The sequence below is a fragment of the Hyalella azteca genome, unplaced genomic scaffold, assembly GCF_000764305.2.
Source record: "Hyalella azteca isolate HAZT.00-mixed unplaced genomic scaffold, Hazt_2.0.2 contig11549, whole genome shotgun sequence".
NCBI lineage: Eukaryota > Metazoa > Arthropoda > Malacostraca > Amphipoda > Hyalellidae > Hyalella > Hyalella azteca.
The window spans coordinates 36268-59404 of record NW_025941542.1 but is presented as its reverse complement, the minus strand read 5'-3'; the positions used below and the strand labels follow the sequence as shown (position 1 = coordinate 59404).

At 37.1% G+C, this 23137-nt stretch overlaps 2 protein-coding genes across 2 annotated transcripts in view; both read right to left on the bottom strand.

The window, feature by feature from the left end:
• LOC108681450 (protein O-linked-mannose beta-1,2-N-acetylglucosaminyltransferase 1-like) overlaps positions 1 to 23137 on the bottom strand; it is a 36856-nt gene that overhangs the window by 7346 nt on the left and 6373 nt on the right. Inside the window, exons 3-7 of the mRNA XM_047882884.1 lie at positions 4583 to 4676; positions 4079 to 4301; positions 3136 to 3263; positions 1097 to 1167; positions 156 to 354 (exon numbers count right to left, since the gene is read on the bottom strand). Coding sequence (XP_047738840.1) covers positions 156 to 354; positions 1097 to 1167; positions 3136 to 3263; positions 4079 to 4301; positions 4583 to 4645 — 684 coding nt within the window. The 5' untranslated portion in view covers positions 4646 to 4676. The remainder of the gene's footprint in view (positions 1 to 155; positions 355 to 1096; positions 1168 to 3135; positions 3264 to 4078; positions 4302 to 4582; positions 4677 to 23137) is intronic.
• On the bottom strand, positions 8693 to 21909 carry LOC108681447 (protein O-linked-mannose beta-1,2-N-acetylglucosaminyltransferase 1). Its single transcript, XM_018170475.2, has 11 exons — positions 21777 to 21909; positions 18265 to 18392; positions 17010 to 17080; positions 16584 to 16689; positions 15575 to 15756; positions 14982 to 15180; positions 14558 to 14748; positions 13909 to 14026; positions 13237 to 13308; positions 10293 to 10402; positions 8693 to 9470 (listed from the first exon to the last, which is right to left on the bottom strand). The coding sequence occupies exons 1-11, from the start codon at positions 21904 to 21906 to the stop codon at positions 9272 to 9274; spliced, it is 1506 nt and encodes a 501-aa protein (XP_018025964.2). The 5' UTR covers positions 21907 to 21909; the 3' UTR covers positions 8693 to 9271.

The following is a 23137-nucleotide window of genomic DNA, read 5'->3' as shown; positions in this document are numbered from 1 at the left end:
CACTAATGTAACTCAACGAATAATAAATGTGCTGCAGAATGTGACTCAATTCTATGTGCAGCTGAAGAAAAAGGATCGAAATCTACAAACAAACAAAGAATTGAAAGTAAATTCTACAAAGAAATTGTTAACTTTTGCCAGTGCCTATCACTCACGTGAGTGATGTTCTTCCATTCCTGAACAACGGCCTCGAAGTATGACCTCTTCATCATCCAGCCGTAGCCAGGGTGGGTCTCGATTCTGTACAGCCGCCTGATGTCTCTTGATGTGTGCAAGGCGCCGTGGTCGTTCCATGCAGAGACGCAGTATAGAGACGGATCGGCGTCCAAGAGCCACGCGGTTTGGCCAAAGTAACTAAAATTTTTTTTAACAACATGATGGTAGTATTAATTTGACTATAGAAGTCTTAGCGGAACACGTGGAAATTATTTTTTGGTCAATTTAGACTCGTAATCGCCGGCATATACAAAGTCTTGTAGATACCGGCAGCATAATAATATTGCAGAACACAGTTATGATTAGGTTCAAAACATAGAAGTGAAAAACAGAAAAAAAAAACATTTTTTAGATACGCACCTCTAGTTATGAAATTTCAACCCGAATTCCAATGAGGCTTTCATTATTTTATTCTATTTGAGACGCATTTAAGGGGGAGGTATACCCTCCAGAAAAACCTTTTTGTTTATGGACGGATCACTCTGAAACTTGGTACACTTATGTAAAACAGAATTCTAAGCCATTTTTGTTCGTGTGATTTTTTCGAAAAATTGATAGAAAACGGACAAAAAGGGGGTACTGTAGAAATCTATCTCCTCCTAGGGTTTTGAAGCTACAGCGATGAGACATATACCATTCTATTCGTAAAGACCATACCAATGCAGTAACACGGCCCGATTTTTGATTTTTGCTTTAGTTTTTTTTACAAGNTAATTAGGAACTTGCAAAGTAAAGAACGAAAGTATTATTATGCAGTTTGATGGAGCGATTTTAAATTGGATCAAAACATTGAAGATATCACCTTTAACCTCGAAAGGATTAGATTTACGCAAATCATAACTATACTGTCGTGAATACTGATTACTTGAATGAAATTTACCTGTAGAGGGAAGAAGGTCTATTGCCCGCAATAACCAGCACGACAGTGCCGCGCAAGCCGTCATATGGCAGCTGAAAAAAATTTACATATATTTGGAACTCTTGCAAATAAAAATATGATCATCCTACTGTGGATGTTGCTGATTAAAAAGTTAAACGGATGTCGTAAGCTATCTCATCGAATGTAAACATCTATATCATATATGCATTGTAAAATTTAACACGGTTTTGACCCTAGATTCATTAGAAGCTATACTAAGCTGATTAAAAAGTTATGTATAGAAGCTATGCACGGAAAAAGTTATATATAGAAGTTATGCTTGGAAAAATTTCACACGGTTCCGACCTTAAGCTCATTAGAAGCTATGTTGAGCATTGATTGTGATGCATATTTAACGATGATTTTATGCTCTTTTACACTTACGAAATAAAATATGTCCACTTTGAAACAATAAGAGTTTGTAAGCTTGTGAGGTATTCGCTGAGAATGAAGACATGGGGAGGCGTTGGGACTCCCGTTTATGAAAAAATACCCCTATAATTAAGCTTGGTATTAGTAATAATTTTCATAATACGAGGCGTGTTTTAGAGTAAGAACCGATCAGTACTTCATCTGATTAAGTGATTTTAAAATGCCTCCTCCTACATAGAATCGCGCCTACTGCGAAGTGCGCGTGTCTCTTTGTGCTCACGGCTTCCAATCAGTTAATTAACAAACATCGCCAAGTCGTTAAAGTGTATGGTGAAAATTGAATAGAACTGAAATGAGTTAGGGCCCTTAAGATAACCTCACGAACATTCATTTCGCGATGAGGAACGGTGTGTGAGATCTCCAGTCATCGGATTCAAAAAGTGGATTTTAAAGTGGAACAGAACAGAAGATTCACGAGTTCGTCCCTAGCTGAAAAACTACCTAATCTCTCAGAAAGTGCCCGTTGGGAATTTTCTAATCATGTAGACAAGCTTCATTGTCGATGGCATACAGAAAAATATTTCTTATAGTTTTCTTAGATAAAAACGGTACTTACTTTAAAAAACACTCCCCGTAATAACCCTGGTATTGATATTATTTTTATGCCAATATATTTGTCTTCATTAATAATATCATGAAGGATAATTATTATATTTTTAAAAATTATTAACAATAAAATAATATAATGTTATAAAATCATTTTATATTATTATAAATTTTGTCTTTATTATTATTATTATTATCTCGAACTCAACAGGGCGCACCGGTGTGGGCTGGGGAAGGAGAATCTGAGGCACGTGGACAGAACAGTCACAAAGATCCCCATAGCCATCGGAGTGGGCGCACAGACGAGCTCGCTGCTTCTGATTTGCTTTCATCCAGGTACACGAATCTGAAATACATCTGAAATGGTCTACAAAATGCAAAAGAACAAATTTATGATTTGTGAAATTTATGAATTTATTTAAGTATAAAATCTTACAGAACATTATTTGAATAATTTGATGAAGGCGTTAAGAAAGAATGCATGTGGAGCAATTAGAGACAAGAAAACTAGACTAGCAACTCAGCCTGAATCGCACAGTACCTAAAAAATATAACTCAGTACTCACTGCAGTGAGTGACAGAGAGCGCATTTTCTCGTCGGACGAAAACGTGGAGTCACGGACGGACAGACAGACGGACATGGCGAGCAATAGTGCATTTTTCCATAAATGAGAAAATGCATTAAAAATTGGTATAGTAATGATAAATTAATCATTCATTGATAAATCTTTTTTCAATGACCGCAAATAAATTTGCAAAGTAATAATTTGGATTGGATACCCATCGTAGAATAGATATTTTTCTCATATCATAAAAATGTTTCTACGATCGACCCGCAGCCGGTGCGAATGCCGATTTTTAATTGGTGAACTTGTTTTGTTTCCCTAAAACCTGCGATTAAAATGCATTCAATTATTTCAAACTTTTTTAATAAATTTGTTACCGTTTATAAAATCATTTTATATTATTATAAATTTTGTCTTTATTATTATTATTATTATCTCGAACTCAACAGGGCGCACCGGTGTGGGCTGGGGAAGGAGAATCTGAGGCACGTGGACAGAACAGTCACAAAGATCCCCATAGCCATCGGAGTGGGCGCACAGACGAGCTCGCTGCTTCTGATTTGCTTTCATCCAGGTACACGAATCTGAAATACATCTGAAATGGTCTACAAAATGCAAAAGAATAAATTTATGATTTGTGAAATTTATGAATTTATTTAAGTATAAAATCTTACAGAACATTATTTGAATAATTTGATGAAGGCGTTAAGAAAGAATGCATGTGGAGCAATTAGAGACAAGAAAACTAGACTAGCAACTCAGCCTGAATCGCACAGTACCTAAAAAATATAACTCAGTACTCACTGCAGTGAGTGACAGAGAGCGCATTTTCTCGTCGGACGAAAACGTGGAGTCACGGACGGACAGACAGACGGACATGGCGAGCAATAGTGCATTTTTCCATAAATGAGAAAATGCATTAAAAATTGGTATAGTAATGATAAATTAATCATTCATTGATAAATCTTTTTTCAATGACCGCAAATAAATTTGCAAAGTAATAATTTGGATTGGATACCCATCGTAGAATAGATATTTTTCTCATATCATAAAAATGTTTCTACGATCGACCCGCAGCCGGTGCGAATGCCGATTTTTAATTGGTGAACTTGTTTTGTTTCCCTAAAACCTGCGATTAAAATGCATTCAATTATTTCAAACTTTTTTAATAAATTTGTTACCGTCTGAAAATTGTGTCCTAAAAAGCACATTATACATAATATTACTACAAGCAAGCCATATAACTTGCATTTGAAAGCATGTAGTGTAATGCTTCCCAATCATTTTAGAATATTCCAACAAATAAATTTAACTCGATTTTACGTAATTCTGTCCTATTTTAGAATTCCAGCCTTTCTTTTCTCGGAATTTTTCTCTCCGTTTTGAAATAACTTCTCACCTTCTGGCAAAAGTCGAAATACGGTTTCCATGACGACGGGAGTGGAAAACACCCCCAGCTTCAGACTTGAGTCGTCAGGAGTGAAACTTTCTGCCACAGTCGCACCGCCAACCACGGCCACCGCTGCCATGTAGTTGCGGTATCCAAGAAACATCATTGAAGATATTCCGAACTCCTCGAGTGTACGCCTCATGGCATGTGGCAAGTTCAATGTTGCATCTGTCTTCATAAAGTATACAGATTGAATTATATCATAATCCAGCACTTGATCTCCAATAAATTATGGACAAAAAGTTAAGGCTGATGATCCTGTTATCTATTTTCTGCTAGTTGTGTTTCTTTGTGAGACAATCGGAGCTATATTAAAACAAAAATAGAGCTGTCAAATTATTCAACGTTCCTTTTAAAATGTAAATTAACTAGAAAAAGTAACGAGCTGCAAATTTACATTGAATCAGAATGTAATCTGAACATTTCAAAACAATTGTCTGGGATGTTACTCACCATAATCCCGAAGACCAAAATCCGCCCGGGAGCAATAGATTCCAGGAAAGGATGGAGTGCCATGGATTCTCCGTGCCTTGTGGTCTCGAAAAGTCTGAAATTAGATCGTCCGTTTTAAATCAGCTCTGTTTCATGTTAATCAGTTAATTAAAAATCACCTAGGTTTATTTTCGAAAATTCGATTGGTTTCCGAATAAGTTTGTACCAACAGTCAACAACAATCTAGAGATTACCGAACTTATGGCATGTTCTACATACTATCACTTCAGCTACTTCATTTATAAGCAATTCAACGAAATAAATTACTTCCATCCTCTCAGCATGCGTTACATCGTGCTCTCTCTTAAAGTTTTAAAAAATTATTGACGAGTGTAAGACAGGGTGGCATCTTATCCTCTTTCCTGTTCAATTGCTGCTGAAGTGATCATAAGGACGATTCGATCTCATACGAACAGATATTGGAGTGAAATATTATGAGAGTATTAAGGGAAAAAATCACTTCTCCTAGAAACTGGAGATTTTCTAGCTGCTAATCACCAGAAGCTAATCACCTGTTAATCATGGGGATTACAAATGAAAGCGCAGAACTCGACCTGCATCAAGACTTCACTAATAAGATCTTGACAACAGTTTTAGACGAAATTGTCAACAGAAGTTCTACTTAATAAATGACGTGCCATAAAAAAATCGGGGACCGCCTAGGCTTCGGCCGAATAGTCACTACACTCGGTGCAAAGTTATCCTGGGTCTGCTCTGCCAACAAATCGAAATCAGTTTCTGATCAGAATCTCCTATCCGATTTTATCCTGAGAGTATGATAAGGGTCGGCCGAGCCGAGTCAAACCGAGCTAGCAAACTGCCTAGAAACTGCACTTTGAACCCTGAGCCGAAGCGGACATAGAGAAGCTGATGTACGTACGTGCTCCCCGACACCAATGCTGCCCTAGTGCAGGCTCGCGCATGCCTCTTAATTATTGAATTGTTGTTGTGTACAGGACCTTACTTTTCTTAGATCCCGGATCAAGTAGAAATGAAACTTCAGTTCAGAGGTAAGGAGTCAGTTATTAACATTGAGTTGAAGCAAGAAAAATATTAACAAAATATTGATAATCACGGGATATCAGAATGATGACGAAAGGCAGAATGATTTATGATAGTTGGCTGCAGCGTGGTGAAAGCTAACACGAGGATTCGCCACGAGTCACGCAGGAGTAAATGAATGAAATCATGAAAAGTATTTCCGCTTATCTTGTTTCGCTCTATAGCATATTATACTCTTTCTTCATTTTAGTTTGCCGTTAATATATATTCTAAACATTTACCCGTTATATCAAGATGAAATTTTAAAAATAATCAAAATTAACTTCATTTTTACATGTGTGAATATTTCACCTGTATCAAAAATATCATACCTGCATCAAAAATATCCCACCTATAACATCAAAAATATCCCACCTGCATCAAAAATATCCCACCTACATTAAAAATATCCCACCTATAACATCAAAAATATCCCACCTGCATCAAAAATATCCCACCTACATTAAAAATATCCCACCTACATCAAAATTGAGGAATGCTAACACGAAAATAGAATTGTTTCATAAAAGTCGGTCCAATACTAATACTGTGCTTTAACTCGAACATATTCAGGAAACAAGAAGGAATGAAAAGAGAAACGATCAGAATATGAAGCCGAAATGAAGGGAAGTCAGATGGAAGCTATAAACAAACAGGAAGCCAACTTTGACGAAGATACACAGAGTCGAATTATGAAAACAAGTACGAGCATTAGTTTGAAATATTACACAACAATTAGTTCAATGTGAAAAACGCAAGTATGACCGGTTGAAACGAGCACTAACACTAATTTTTGAAAAAAAAAACACATATAAGATTTTTTCATTTGCAATATGCATGCTTCTCCTGCATACAAAAGATTTCAACCCTCTTGGTAGGTTCGAAGCCAATAGGCTAAGACAGAACTACGTCTGTTACTAGAATACGTCCTAAATCGTTAAGAAATTGATACGTTCTTAGTTATTTATCTATGGTTTTATTCTGATGCTGTTCTTTCAGATTGCTTAATTACTACTTAGATTACTAATAATAGACCTTATGTACAATAAGCCATTCGCTCCTTTCGGAAACCATTTCATATATTGGACGAGTTTTTATAATGAAAAACTCCGATCCTAAAGCAATATTCTTTACAACAAAGTTCATAAGTTTCTAACGTGCATTAAATTAAATTATTGAACGCTCTTTACCAGCTTAGAATTAATTTTAAGAGCAAAGAGGTGTCTGCTGGAAGTGACTTCAAGTGTGAGGACATCAGCGTTGTATGAAGGGTCAGATGAGCCCGCCTCTTGACTCAAAGACGCTACCTCTCCTCCAGCAACAGATAATAATATGACATATCCGACACCTGCGACAAAATATAATATTAGCAAATATTAACAATTGAAGAGAGCAAAAGATTATTCTATAATATTTTACAGGGTACGATTGATTTACATGTTCATAAATTTAAGTTCGAACCTTCAATGTGGGAATAGTTCAACTGACACTCTACCAATGAAAAATATACGTTAATATATATATTAACATTATTAATTAAAGATTCATTCATGAATATACGCAAAATACGCTAGACGGACGACATAGCCAACATAAATTAGATTGCTACAGCATGATACAAAAATTAACTTATCGATTATGGAAAACTCACCCAAAAGCAAAGTGGAAACCGTCATTTTATCCTTGTGCTAGCCGTTCAATCATTTCAGAAAGTGAAATTTGCATAATCTTTCAAGTTAGCATTTTTCTTTCAACGAAGTCAGTGCGATGAAATATGATTTTAGTAAACTACAAACACTTTGAACTTTGAAAATTCAACTTTAATTGTTCGTGGCTCGTTCACTCCATTATTTTACAGTCTCACACAAATTTCACAGGGCTGATAAATAGGATCCTTAAACACAAATTTCATACATTCAGTTAAATACAATATTTATAAGAATGGCAAATAGATAAGTAAATCTAGATATGCATAATAAATTTGCCAAAAACCTCCAAATTTAACAGAGCATATAAATCGAGGTGAACTACATCATAAATTAGATTAAAAATCGATGAAAATGTTTTCACAGCGACGGACCCTAGCGCACTGTTTGGAACTACTGGATCACAATTATAAACTCATTCTTAATTATACAACTAATAGTCATTCTGGAACACAACTTTTCACTTCTTTAGTTAAATCACGACTGAAACTGCCAAACTGTGAGATTATTTCGGCGTAACAGTACAATCTTGTATCTGAAACTTGAATTAACGAATTTTTTTTCGCAAAACTAACTTCAACTACATAAAAAAATTTCAACGCGAATCGTGGACGATGATATTATTTGATGTTGCACGTATGCCACTGATCCAGGTTCTCAGTTCACGTTTACTGTTGGCGATCAAGGTAAAAAAAATAATATGGAATTTTTCCTGCCTACGCCTTCAGTAGTGATGGACAACAAACCGGTTACTTAGTTGCTGATATTGAGGGTTCATTTTCCTCGTGCGAGGCATTGAGTCTTCTCAATCTACAACTTGGATATCCTTCAAGTTTTAAATAACTTTACGGCGTTTCTACATTCCTCGATATGATAGACTCAAATTAGTGTGGCTATGCACTTTACCTGGTAAAACTAAAATATCTGTTAATTTGTAATAATATGAATATTTACAAATATTCCTTTTGTTTAGTCCCTTCCACGAAAACTTTCATTCACCTGCTCATGGCAATTGCAATAAAAATTTGAAACCGACCGATATTACCTATGTGCAATCACCAGAAACGGGCCTTTCTAGATGCCTATCACGCGTTAAATGGTCTATTATTCAAGTCGGAACAAACTTGTAAGACGTGAGGAATGCTAGCACCGCGGTATAAGTCCCTTAAGGTCTAACTGGTGTCAAACATTTGGCTTTACTAAACGCCCTGTGGTTCGGTTAAAGCGTGTAAGTCAGGGATCAGACTGCGCTAGCGTTTTACATTTCTGTTTTGTATTCGGGAATGAAACATCGAAAAAGATTTCATGATTTTCTGGATCAAGGTCTTGAGACCAGATAATAAACGGTATAACAGATATGCAAATGATTATGACAACTGGAGTTAATTAATGACTTAATATCCTAGGCCGGTGCTAAAAATATTAATGTGTAGCTAATTCTTATTTAACAGTATTCCAATGGAAGTTGATGATTAAAAATAATTGTTAAGGCAATAACATGGATAATAATACTGAGTTAGAGTTGATGGGTAACTCCGCTAAATTACACTAGGCTAGCAATGTTCTTAGTTAGTTAATTGAGTTACCGGGGTAACTGGAGGAAATATATAAATACATGGTCACCACAAACTCTTCAATCCACTCAAACAAAGTGAAATGGCAGTGTCAGCGTAATTTCTATTGCTCTAAATACTTCTATTTTTCCCATTTCCATGATGTGGAAGGTTTCCCGTTCTTTCTGTTTATTAACTAATGACGTCCTCCATTAACTTGTCAATTCACTTCCTCTTTCTCGTCATCGTTTGAATTTCTATTAATGCCAGTCCAAAAAAAATCGTTCTTCAAACAGTTTATACAGACCAACAGCCCAAACCCAACTAGATAAAGCATTCTGTGACAAAGTTCAGGAAATGAAAGATCCATCGGCAGACAGATACACTGGTCTTGGGCTGAAGGCTTCGACGAGAAGCGCTGGGACAAATCGCTCCAAGTCATGAACGCGGAACCGCATGCGGTTCTGTGTAGACAATTTGCCAAGTTCCTCCCGCTCTTCGTCATTTTCTAATGAGCGGATCACGTGCACATGAGGTGGCAGTATCCAGCTGAAACAATGGGAGATATTTTCAACCGTTTGTTGGTTGAATCGCAAGTAGACCGGAGAAAAATACGAGGAGTGAAGTGATAGCTGAAGCAAAGAGTTTTGAGACTGCAAGGCGAGAATGATATTTACTCATTTATTTGATAATATATGTGTGAAGAATTTATTTGGATGGTAATAATAGCATAAAAAAGCTAAAAATTGTAAGACAAAGAGCCTTCTTCAACAGATTTCATCGGCTTGAAAATAGCCTGTCTCTATATAGTAACCATGGGATGGGATGAAAAATTAAAAGTTAAACTTTGAATTAGTGAGCTAAATGACGTGACGCACTCTCGACAAAGCAGTTGGATGCTCAGAGTACATGGTGCGTTCGACTCACCACGTCATGGAACAGAAACCGTGAATTTCTCGAGTAGCGCTTAAGCAGAGTAGATGTGTGTGGAAGGAAGAAGGAAGCCTTCATTTGAAAGCGCAATGTACAAGGAAAAAATTGAAATGTCCTCTATATAAGGAAAATGGAAGTTTATATGATGCTGCTACTTTCCAAAGTCTTTTTCTAGAGCTTGAAGGCTGTGTTTGTGGCGTATGAGATATCGGGCATGTTAAATAAATGAAATATCACGTTACCGGAAGGCTTATGAAGATAGTAGTGGCATCGAAAGATCCAGATAACATTCGAATCATGGTGAATAATTCTGGGTTAATGTAAAGAAGACGTAGATCAAACAAGGCTTACCACCTTACAGAATATAACACATAAAAATTAGGTTAATGAAGCTGTTCTAATTAATGAATTTAATATAGGCAAGAGAATTATAAAAACCTGTATTCACTGAAGGGGTAGCCAACGGCCATCACTGATGTGTTGTAATAATCAAACCGGAAAAGCCCGCGGTGATGGCCCCTCGTATCCAGGTTCCACAAGCCATGGCACTGTGAGTAGCCAGATAAATACTTGAAGGCTATATCATGAGAACAAAGTTTTTAATTCGTATCCAGATTCCACAAGCCATGGCACTGTGAGTAGCCAGATAAATACTTGAAGGCTATTTCATGAGAAACAAAGTTTTTAATTCGTATCCAGATTCCACAAGCCATGGCACTGTTAGTAGCCAGATGAATACTTAAAAGTATTTAGTGAGAAAAAAAATTTTTAATGCACATTTTTCACATGAATCTGTGCAACTCCTACCATAAGAAGAGTGATTCAAATATTTCCGCTATCAAAAATTGATTGCGTGCTTGCTCAACTCATTTGTCAATACGAACTATACGCAAATTCAAAAGAATTAACCTTTAACCTCCAAGCACAAAAATTGGTACACCAATTTAATATTAAGGAACAATGCAATGCAATGCTATTTTGATTCTGACGGCTACTGCAAACGCGTCGCACGTTCTTTACTCATTTTGAGCACATTTAATGCCAGATTTCATCAGACTATATATACAATAGTTATAAGCAAATTCGTGGATAACAATGATGGATGTAAGCAAATTCTCAAAAAAAAATGTGTCGTCTATCTCATTTCTATTTTTTTGTGGACTTTAATCGGCAAATCGAAAGGCAAGGTGAGTTACGTCCCAGAATTGAAATTTTCGTACTTTGAAATTTTTTAAATGAATATTGGGGTAAAATTATCCATAATCAATTATAGAAACAATTAATTATAACGTTGATTTTCCTGGAAGGTTCCAGTCTGGAACGTAACCGTCCTACCTGCTGGCCAGACCAAAAATCTTCCCTGCAACAGACATACCCTTCTGTGCCCACATATTTAATATCAATTCCACCCCCACGAAGAAGAAGATAAAAATATGATGACTTATATACGAGACATCACGACTAGTATTCCGAGCCACAATCGAGGTCTGAGCTGATGCGGGTGGATGCAGACATTTGCTTGGAAAGACTCAAGGAGCAGCAACAACAGCAAGGTTATCAGAAAGAGCTCATGCAAGATGATACAGAAAAATATAACTCAGTACTCACTGCAGTGAGTGACAGAGCGTATTTTCTCGTCGACGAGAACATGAAGTCACGGAAAGACGGACAGCTAGACGTACGGACTTAACGAGCACAATAGCGCCTTTTTCCATAAATGAGAAAATGCGATAACAACAGTGAAAACTAGATTCTACTTACAGATCCCATTGTGTGAAAACTTGAAAGTCCTAGAATCTACTAGGCACTAGTAGAACTTACATTAATCCTAGAAAAATAATTTTTCATAAATGATATATAGTGAGGAAAAACACCAAATTAACCACAAATATTGGTGTAGGCAAAAATTATTATTTAGTAGTTATTTCAGTTGTTTCGTAATACATTGGGATAAAGTACTCTATTTTCAGATTTTTATTTTCAGGCAGCATTAACTTTTTGAAGGAACGAGGTGAATACAATATGATGATCATTTTTAAAGATTTTCTGCACATACCTAAATCTTTGGAAACTCATCAGAAAACGCAAATGATTATCTTATTTAGAAAGCAAAGCTGTCAGGGGATCTTCTATCACCCTCTAGGTTATCATACGTCACCCTCTTATAACATGTTCTGTACCCACATGGTAGAGTCACACTCAGTGACGTCATCCCTGTTAAGGCCTATATATAGCTCGATCTGTGCACCGCTCGTCAGTCGTAGCGGTACTGCCTAGCCGTCATCTCGCTAGCCGCTCCTCCAGCACATACTTGTGCTGTACCTGTCAATCCCCGTCTTTCTGTACTCACCGAGCCAGTTTATTATTATAATAGTTCTAGCGTTAATCGTGTTTCACTTGTCCTGCCTTAGTCACACATGGAACAATAAGTACCCAGACTCTCAGTTACAAATCCATCAGGTGGTCGTAGAAACAGACACCTGACAAAGCAGATGATTTGTAAAATTTTAGAAGGTCACAAAATATCAAAGGCTTCACATTGATAAGCAGAAATTTTTATACAAGAGCCGAACCCGAACATAACATTTACTGGTGATACCCAGCAAACACGAACGCTTGATGGTCAGACAGGTTATTCTTGAATCAGGTGATGTATCTCTGCTAGATTACGGATTAACGTATGTATTTTATGTTGTCTTTAGATGTGATTATTTGCCCGCAATATACAGATGAAATATTTTATATATACGTATTCAACAGTGTGTTGATATCAGCTTATAATGTTAGCTCATTCGCTCTAACAGAGCTGCCAATGACAGTTGTTTCTTACTATCTACAAATATACAGTATTTAAAACTTCGCTATAAGATGGCTTCGCGCCGAAAACATACCTTATGTATGCGATTTTATGTGCTTTCATGTACCCGACGTGTAATTTTTTTATGATTCGCCTTGGTGTGAGTTGACAAGCCTAGGTGTAACATGTAATCGCAATATCATGAATCCAGCAACGACAGAAATCATTTCCTTTTGTAACCAAATTTTGAGGCGGTCAAAGTCAGATCGGTTAATTCCAAGGATGTGCTTGAATTTTTCTGAAGCAAGTGCACGAAAATATTGATTGATTTTTCTTGGATACATGAAATTGTAAATGATAAATTAACTTGAATAAATAAAGCCAGTACCATGTATATGGCCATGGTGTATAGAGATGCTACACACTCATAAATGACGACGCGGCTGTGAATAATAACCATTAAATGAAAATAGTAGAATCTTCAATAACTCTTTAATACCATGTAAACTATTGAGAAATTTTTTGCAAACAAACTATGAAGATGGAATAGTGCGTAACGGCTGCTTGCAAGACATTTGGACTTACACCTCCCAGCCTGGCCCACGCAGTGTGGTCGTCGGACGACACCATTTCGAACGCCACCACCAGAGGCCCTTCCTTCATTTGGAAACAGATTATTTTATTCAATTCGTACAATTACTTCAATATAACATCCACGAATATTATATTGGTTTGCATAATTCGTTACTTTCGGCTTATTATACAAATCACAAACAAATTATCTTGTGTTTGGTTTTCGAAGCCAAAACATTAAACTCAAAAAATCAATAACAATTTACATTGTTTATCGTAAAAATAGTTAATTAGAATTGTTACTATATTTAACTGATTGTCATGTGAGCATTGCATAGCATGGATGTTTACAGAGGGATTCTTCTATAAATGTTTAGCAAAAAACTTAAACATAAACGATTTTCGTCGACGAATGTTAAAATCATTCACTATATAATGTTTATATAAGATTAAATACTCTATTTGTAACTCAGCCTCTCAGTAACGAATCAGTCGAGAGCTTATGTTCCACGTTTAGGCATAATATATTATCATGCATCAGAATTTGCACTTGAGAAAAATAAATACAAGCATAGCAATTGTGGTAAATATTTTGAAACGAAATTAAAAGAAAAAAATTAAAATTAATTATGCTTATACTTACAAATTTTCTAATGATCTAATAATACCATAGTTTCCACTCACCGTGAAATTCTTCGGGAGCATTTCAGGATGGCAAGGACTCAACGTAGAGTTCAAATATACGGTACTTGGGCCAAGAAGAAGCTCGTATATGTGCCGCTCATAATTTGACTGCAGAAGACTGGTTCAGAAATTGTGTTCGTTACATTTTAATTAGAATAATCTTTACAAATTTCACAGCATATCTCCTGAGATGCAGTCTAATTAAACAAGTTGTTGACTGAATAATTACTGACGATATGTGTGGTTCACAGTCACTTGAACACTATGTAATTCAAACCCAAATTATTTATGCAGGATATTCAATGTATTATCAATGCTAATTCAGGCTTTTGCGATGATGAAAATATCACTAATGAACAGTTACGCATTCAAATAATATCTGAGTAATTATTTGAGAGATATTAATATTTTGTAAATATATATTGATACTAAGCAATTAACTAAAAGAAGCACTGCATCGTAAAAATTCTAACTTGCATTCGAACTCATTGAACTAAATTTACTTATTAACTCCGTTGGTTTAGAAAGTTTACACCTATTTATTTACGGCTATAAATATCTGTCATCAGTCGATATAATCCAGTGTAAAAGTTACTTTTTTCACTCGTATTGGTCAGTTATTTCAACTTCGAAGAAAGTGATCACTCACACTTCAGTTTTGAGGTGCACATGCGTGCGCGCGGCGGACATGAGGTGGCCGGTGAAGTGCGCGAGGGTGAGCACCCCGTTGACGTGGGCGCCGACGATGCCGTAGTGGAAGCTGCGCGACACAGACGGCACGACGCACTCCCGCTCCGCCCTCAAGTGCGGTGAACGCATCCATATGTCCCAGTCATGGTCCTAACAATTAATATAGTTTAGACTATTTGAATTGATTCCTTCCCTGTGATGTAACTCATCATATCATCGAATCATTCTTTGTACAAGAAAAAACGAAGATCAAATGGACCCATTCACTGACTCAGTCTCAATTCAATGGGCAGCAGAGTTTAAGGGACCGATTTCTACAAATAAACAAAGAATTGAAATAAATTCTGTAAAATAGTTAACTTTTGCCAGTGCGTATCACTCACGCCAGTGATGTTCTTCCATTCCTGAACAACGGCCTCGAAGTATGACCTCTTCATCATCCAGCCGTAGCCAGGGTGGGTCTCGATCCTGTACAGCCGCCTGATGTCTCTTGATGTGTGCAAGGCGCCGTGGTCGTTCCATGCAGAGACGCAGTACAGAGACGGATCAGCGTCCAGGAGCCACGCGGTTTGGCCAAAGTAACTAAAATTTTTTGAACAACATGATGGTAGTGTTAATTTGACTATAGAAATCTTAACTAAACTCGTGGAAATTTTTGGTTTAATCAATTTAGACTCGTAATCGCCGGCAAGTACAAAAGCTTCCATGCAGATTGCAGAACACAGTTATGATTAGGTTTCATAGCATAGAAGTGAAAAACTTACTGATAACTTTTTTGTTATAGACGCGCACCGCAAGTTACGAAATTTAAAAACCCGAATTTTAATGAGACTCTTATTATTATTTTATTTTTTATGCGACACAATTAAGGTGCCGATTCTCTTACTGACTGCACGAATTTGCTGCCAATACTTTGAAAATGAGACACCCACTCATATGTGCACTCAACAAAATTAAAGTAAAGCATATTACGCACTCAAAAAAGTCAGGTGAGGCCAGGAGGTCTTCCTCCATGATGATGACGCGTTGTGCCTCCGGAAATTTGCTGAATGCGCCTTCTAGCGAAAAAATGTAGTGCCGGGAAATACGGAACCCTGAGCTGTTGCGGCCTTCTGCAGGGAAGTCGTCTACGCTCATGTCGTTCTGGATCCAAGCTATCTGGCGGAAATATGGCTTGCTGAAAGACTTTCTATAACTGACCAGAGGGATTAATACGTAAAAGTCATTTATGATTTATTGCTCTCGTACGATAATCACCTTTCAAAATATTGAAGATAATGCAAAAATAATTAATCTCTAGGTAATGTGGAAGCTCTAAGCTGTTTCTTTCGCAAATTTAGAAACGTGACAACAGGTAAATATCAATTTTTTGGTATTTTAAACTATATTTAGTATAATTTCATCCCACATAATGCAATAATTGCATCTAACAATATAAAGATTCAAGTAAAATAGTCACTAGATTGCTTTAATCGCAGATTCACTAGAAATTTATAAAAGCGAAGAAAACACCACAAGAAATAATTAACTTTTGACAGTGCATATCACTCACGCCAGTGATGTTCTTACATTCCATTATAGTTATGTCAAGAGAATTAAGAGTTTTGCTTATGAAATACTTTCCGGACATTAATCTTCGTATCTTACTGGTGAATAATTTCAAAATAGGTTCGTTTTTTTAGGTACAAAGATATCCTTCCTTCTCATATGCGATCGTCCCTAGTTTATAAATTAAGGTTTTTAACTTCTGTGTTTTTTTATTAACTCCAAACTAATTTTCTGCCTTTATCTGTGTTCTAGATTTATCGAACTGACGATGGAGCTGGTCTCCGAAACGTTTTCAATAGAGATATGCTAAATTTTTGTGGTGTTTTCTTCGCTTTTAAATTTCTATAAAGATTCATAATTACTTTCCGACATTTCATGGGCAGATGCGAATAATTTTATATTGGATAAAAGTTTATCAGTTTTAACAATGTACACACCCCGAGGACGTCGAGTAAAGCTTCAACAGCTGCGTGATGGCCATCAATGCTCACCAGAAACCGGGATTTATTCACTCCGTTTTGGGTGAGAAGAGTGAATAGGCATCTGGGCAGAGATCGAGAGCCCTTTAGGTAAAGCCTCATAAAAATTAAACGTAATAACCTCAATAGAATTTGAAGCTTACATTACAATTTTTCTTGTTCTTCAGTCTGAATCGCAATTGCGCTTATCATATAAATGAATTCTTTAAAATCTAATTATGAACTTACATGGTAGAGAACGTAAGTTGTATTACCGGTATGCAGTTTAATGACCCAATTTTCAATATAAAAAAAATTGAAGATATCACCTTCAATCACGATAGGATTAGATTTACGCAAGCCATGTCTACGCTCGTGAATACTGGTTCTTTGAAATAAATTTACCTGTAGAGGGAAGAAGGTCTATTGCCCGCAATAACCAGCACGACAACGCCGCGCAAGCCGTCATATGGCAGCTGAAAAAATGTTTACATATATTTGAAACTCAAATAAAAATACGATTTTCCCACTGTAGATGTTGCTGATTAAAAAGTTATATATAGACTATAATGTAGAAAGCAATTCTATCAAATTTAAACATCAAATCATATATGTATAGAAAATTTGGCACGGTTTCGACTCTAAGCTCATTAGAAGCTATGTTAAGCATTGTGATGCATATTTAATGATAATTTCGTGCTCGCTTACACTTAAGAAATAAAATTATTCCAATTTTTTACCAAAAAATGTTTGTAAGCTTGTGAGGTATTGGCTGAGAATGATGACACGAGAAGGCGTTGAGACTCCCGATTATGAAAAATACTCCCAAGCATGGTATTAGTAATTATTTATATCCAAATTGATATCAATCCAACATACTTATCCAAATTGATACCAATAAGAGTTTTTATAAGCTTGTGATGTTTATATAAGCTGCGAATGAAGACATAGGGAGGCGTTGGGAGTCCCGCTTACTAAAAACTACCCCAAAGCATTTTACTAGTAATTATTTTTATAATACGAGGCGTGTTAACAGTTGTTAAGCGATCCTTCTCCTTCTGATTAATTAAGTGATTTCAAAATGCCTCCTCCTATTGAGAATCCCACCGACTGCGAAGTGCATGTGTCTCTTTGCGCTCACGGCTTGCAATCAGTTGACAATCATCGCATAATTAGTGGAGTGTTTGGTAAAATGGAATGGCACTGAAATGGGTTAGGGCCCTTAAGATGGCCTCGCGAACATTTATTTCGTAATGAGGAACGGTGTGTGAGATCTCCGGTCATCACCGATGATCGCATTCAAAAAGTGGATTGTAAAGTGGAAGAGAACAGTATAGATTCACGAGTTCGTCTCTAGCTGAAAAATTTGCTACTCTTTCAGAAAGTGCTCTTTAGGAAATTGTAATCATTTAGGCAAGCTTCATTGTCGATGGCATACAGAAAAATATTCCGTGTATATTTCTTATTTAAAAGCGGCACTTCTTTTAAAAACACGCCGAGTAATAACCCTTGCGTTGATATTATTTTATGCGGATTTCGTAATCTTTATTCAAAATAATACCATATATTTCTGTTTATTATTAATAATAAAATAATGTAATATTACCCAAGCATTATATATTATTATACATAATGACATGTCGAACTAAACAGGGCGCACCGGTTTGGGCTGGGGAAGAAGAATCTGAGGCACTTGGACAGAACAGTCACAAAGATCCCCATAGCCATCGGAGTGGGCGCACAGACGAGCTCGATGCTTCTGATTTGCTTTCATCCAGGTGCACGAATCTGAAATACATCTGAAATGGTCTACAAAATACAAAAGAACAAAGGCCGAATTATTTATGAATTGATTTAGGTATAAAATCTTCCAGAACATTATTTGAATAACTTGGTGAAGTCATTCAGTTAGAATGCATGTGGAGCAATTAGAGACACGGAAACTAAACTAGCAACTCAGCCTGAATTGCACAGAACATAAAAAATTGGCATAGTAAAGTTAATTTATTATTCATCGATACATCTTTTTAAAAGGAATTCACCTGCAAATAGATGTGCAGAGTAATAATTTGAATTGGATATCCATCAAATAAAGAATATTTTCTGCATCACTTTAAAATGTTTCTACGAGCGACCTGCAGCCGGCGAGAGTACCAATCTTTTGGTAAACTTGTTTCGATTCCCAAAAGTCCTGACAGATTCGGAGGTTTAAAAAACTAAGATTAAAATGCATTCAATTAAATCGAACTTTTTGAAAAAAATTGTTACCGTTTGAAAATTAAGTCATGAAATAGATAGTATTACTACACAGTCGAAATTCAGATTCCATTTTTGGTCGCCCCGCAGTCTATCGAGTCGCCTTTGGATAGTTAGGCGTTAGTCGGCCATCTGCCGTATTCCGCTGTTATTTAGAAGCCTTTTTTCGGGAGTCCATGGATCTGCTTAATATAACCGAAAAGAGCAGCTGGTCAAGCTTCCTCACGAAGTTTCTCGTCAGATTCTGGTTTTTGAGCAAAACATGACTATCTCCAGCTCATAGAATAGCGTCGATGTATGTGTCATATGATACGATACATTACAAAATTTTGAGATTTCAGAGCTACGTGGTAGGTAGATAATGTTATTGTGCATATGACACAAATAGTTTTTCGACAAAAAGATGCAATTAGTTTTTACTTGATCATATTTAAAAACCAAAGGCTGCTAGAAGGACCACGAAAAAGTCAATGCACGTAGCTTCAATAGATAATTTTGAATCCTTATAGTAACATAAATAATTAATATTTAAACTATTAATTGGCTTGGCAGAACCAACAAGTGATGAATGTTCGGTTTTGTTTTCAGAGCTCAAAATTTTTTATTAAACATTGAGGTATATGATGTTGGTATGGCGCTGCTTGATACAGTGATGGCATTGCCTTTCAATATTACAGGCTTTATACAATGCACCTTCGGTTATGCACACCCGGTCTTCAAAATTTGTATATTCTATGTCAACGTGATATTTAAGTGCAGTTCACATTATTCTTTCCTTCGTCAGTGAATCAATATAGTTTTATTCAATGGCGGTCAATTGTGCTGGGCATGACTCATCGCGGCGTAAGTATCATGGCATCTCGCTAAACTTTTATTTTCGGTGGTTCAAACGATATCGATGACAAAACTTAGTCCATGATTTATGGGTTTTATTTCATATTGTTGCTTTATTCTGTTTGCTGTGCAAAATGTGTTGCTAGACTTGTAGAATGTTTAACCCCCACCCAATATCCTCCCCCATTAGGCAGGGGTTACCACTAACCTGGTATAGGGCTACAAGCAATTGGGACGTGAGCAAACGCCGAGACTTCTTGCAACAGTTGTCAAGTTTCGCTTGTCTTGTTCACTTGTGGAGTGACATACGGCTTTTAATTTCAGTCGAGTAATCGGAAGGATGGACAGTGATGTAGGCGACTTGAAAATAATTTGTTTTAAATGATAAATGTGCTAATTTTAAAAATTTCAAGAGGCACGGATTTTTTAGTTTCACTAGGGCTTCTTAAAAGGTAATGTGATGTTAGTTGGAAACCGGCACTGGTATGGCGGCATTCAAGAACATAGTTCAGCAAAGATTTCTGCAGTCCTAGAAATTTTCAACTTGGGGTATATGTTAGCATGAGCGTGTTATTTGAGCTGCTCGTGTTCATATGCCCTAGGTTCTGAATCTAATTCACCATAATAGCTGAATCGATTTGTGGAAGCGAAGGTTAAGCATTACCAACAATCGACTTTGCCCCATTACCAACGGCTAGTCGACTTCACTCGGAAGTCTTCACCACGGAGCCGCTGTAAGCAAAACTTGTACGAGTATGAACATGGATGCGGAGCGTTGTCGTAAGTAACTAAGCTGCTCGTTTTACGTAATTATGTGTTTTTCCATTGGATCATCAGGTTTTTTGCCGGAGTGAAATGGAAGTGTCGTTATAAATTGGGTTAATTTCGAAGAATTGGCAAGTATTTGGGGATAAATTACTGAAATTGCCATAGAACAGGTCAATGTTAGAAAGACTACAAATTCCAATTGCAATTGCGGCGATGGTAATAGTCTATTCTTTACAGCCGCTGTAGGCAGAATTTTATAGAACCGTACAAAACCGTTAGCTGATCGAAACTTTCTAGAGACGTATCTTGAAAGGAAAAGTCGTTAGCAAATTACACAGTACACTGGCAGACTGGCTGTTACCAGTACGCGTGAATGTACTAGGAAGTAGAAATGCGCGCGGGTCTCTCCTTGAATTGCATTACCGCTATCAATTCATTATAATTTAGGTAGTTCACCTCTGGAAACACAGGTCTGAAATTATTAGCTACTATATTGAACCTGCGCTATGTTGAAATGGTCAAAGTTGAGCCCTGTAGATGTACTAGGCTGTTGTCTGCAATTATTTTGGGAAAGCTTAGAGGACAGATATTAAGTGATAATTGCAGGAGAATGCTTTCTAGCATATGTGAATGTTTTGTAGTGGCGAATATGAGAGTTTTTTAATACTGGTTTAGGCAAGAGAATGTTTCGCACTGTTGTACGTGGAAAATGTTTGGTACCTGCAATGGGTAAGAGGGACGTGTGAATGGGACAAAATGTTTCGGACATGGATAATGAGGAATATATTGAGCGGTGTTGAATATTGAAGAATATTGATTGTGGAGTGCCAATGAAAGTTATAGAATGTTTGATTGTGGGTAATGCGAAAAGTTGAGGTTGAAAGTTGTAATAACTGATAGTATTCCCAGTTCAAATACAGGGTTCTAGGCCATTTGCTTTATTGTACCGCGGCTCGGCCTGTCAGTGCCGAAACTATCAGGTGCCAAATACGCGCCCCACGGACGCCCCAAGCTCACTCGGTCAATTCTAATGTGACGCTTATTTCGCTCGTACGACCAGAGCGTATAGCGGACATGGAACCGCTAATTTACGCGCTGGGCGAGCTGAAGCCGTATTTAATTCAGAAGCGAACAACCTTCAAAATTTCGATAGGGTACTAGCAAGCCTTATAAACACTTGTATATTACTTCCCAGTTATTGTATAATATTCTCACGAATAAATTTCACTCGATTTTACGTATTTCTGTCCTATTTTGAAATTATAGTCTTTCTCTTCTCGGAATTTTTCTCTCCGTTTTGAAATAACTTCTCACCTTCTGGCAGAAGTCGAAATACGGTCTCCATGGCAACGGGAGTGGAAAACACCCCCAGCTTCAGACTTGAGCCGTCGGGGGAGAAACTTTCTGCCACAGTCGCACCGCCAACCACGGTCACCGCTGCCATGTAGTTGCGGTATCCAAGAAACATCATTGAAGATATTCCGAACAGCCGTTAATCACGAGGATTAAAGACGAAAGCCCAGAGCTCGGCCTCCCTCAAAACTTCACTTATAAGATCGTGACAACAGTTTTAGACGAAATTTTCAACAGAAGTTCTAATTGACAGATGACGGGTGTACAGGACTTCACTTTTCTTAGATCCCGTATCAACTGGAAATGAAGCTGCAGTTCAAATGTAAAGGGTCAATTATTAACATTGAGTTGGAGATCAAAATGAACAATGTAAACAAAATATGGAAAAAAACGGGGGATATCAAAATGACAGCGAAATGCAGGAAAGATTTATGATATCAATTCAGAGCTGGGCAGCGCTACTTTGAAATGTAGCGGCGCTACCGCTACATGCTCTAAATGTAGCGGGCGCTACCGCTACACCCACTAGATTGTAGCGAGCGCTACCGCTACCGCAACAGTAGAATGTAGCGCCGCTACACTGGCCAAAATTGTTGGAAAATCTCTAAATATTTATTGTTCTGCTATTGGGATTTACTCCTAAAAATTTGATTAAATATTTTCAAAACATATCAATGCAACTTTATTGCAATTAACCTAACCGAACTATAGTACGGGTTAGATACAGTAAATAAAAGTTACAGTTGGTTGGTACTCCAGTAACAACTAACATGTTGACACTAGTAACAGGCTGAGGTTGACCACATTGCACGGAAATCTTTCGTACAGTTTTATTCTGAAACTTGTATTATGTATCATGCTTGTTTTTAAATAATATTTAATACTATTAAGTAAAATCTAAATGCTTTACTATAAATGTAGCGGTAGCGCTGTAGCGGCAAAACCTCGTATCGCTACTTAAATATGTAGCGGGCGCTACAGCTACCGCTACATTGCCTTAAATGTAGCGCCGCTATACCGCTACTGAAAATGTAGCGCGCTACTGCCCACCTCTTATCATATCATGTACTGCGCAGAGGTGGGCAGTAGCGCGCTACATGCAGCGGCCGCTACTAGCGGCCGCTACATTTTCAGTAGCGGTAGCGGTAGCGACTCTACATTTAAGGCAATGTAGTGGTAGCGGTAGCGCCCGCTACATATTTAAGTAGCGATACGAGGTTTTGCCGCTACAGCGCTACCGCTACATTTATAGATAAAGCCTTTAGATTTTACTTAAGGGGACCGGCTACCCTCCAACAAAACTTTTTTGTTTACAGACGGAT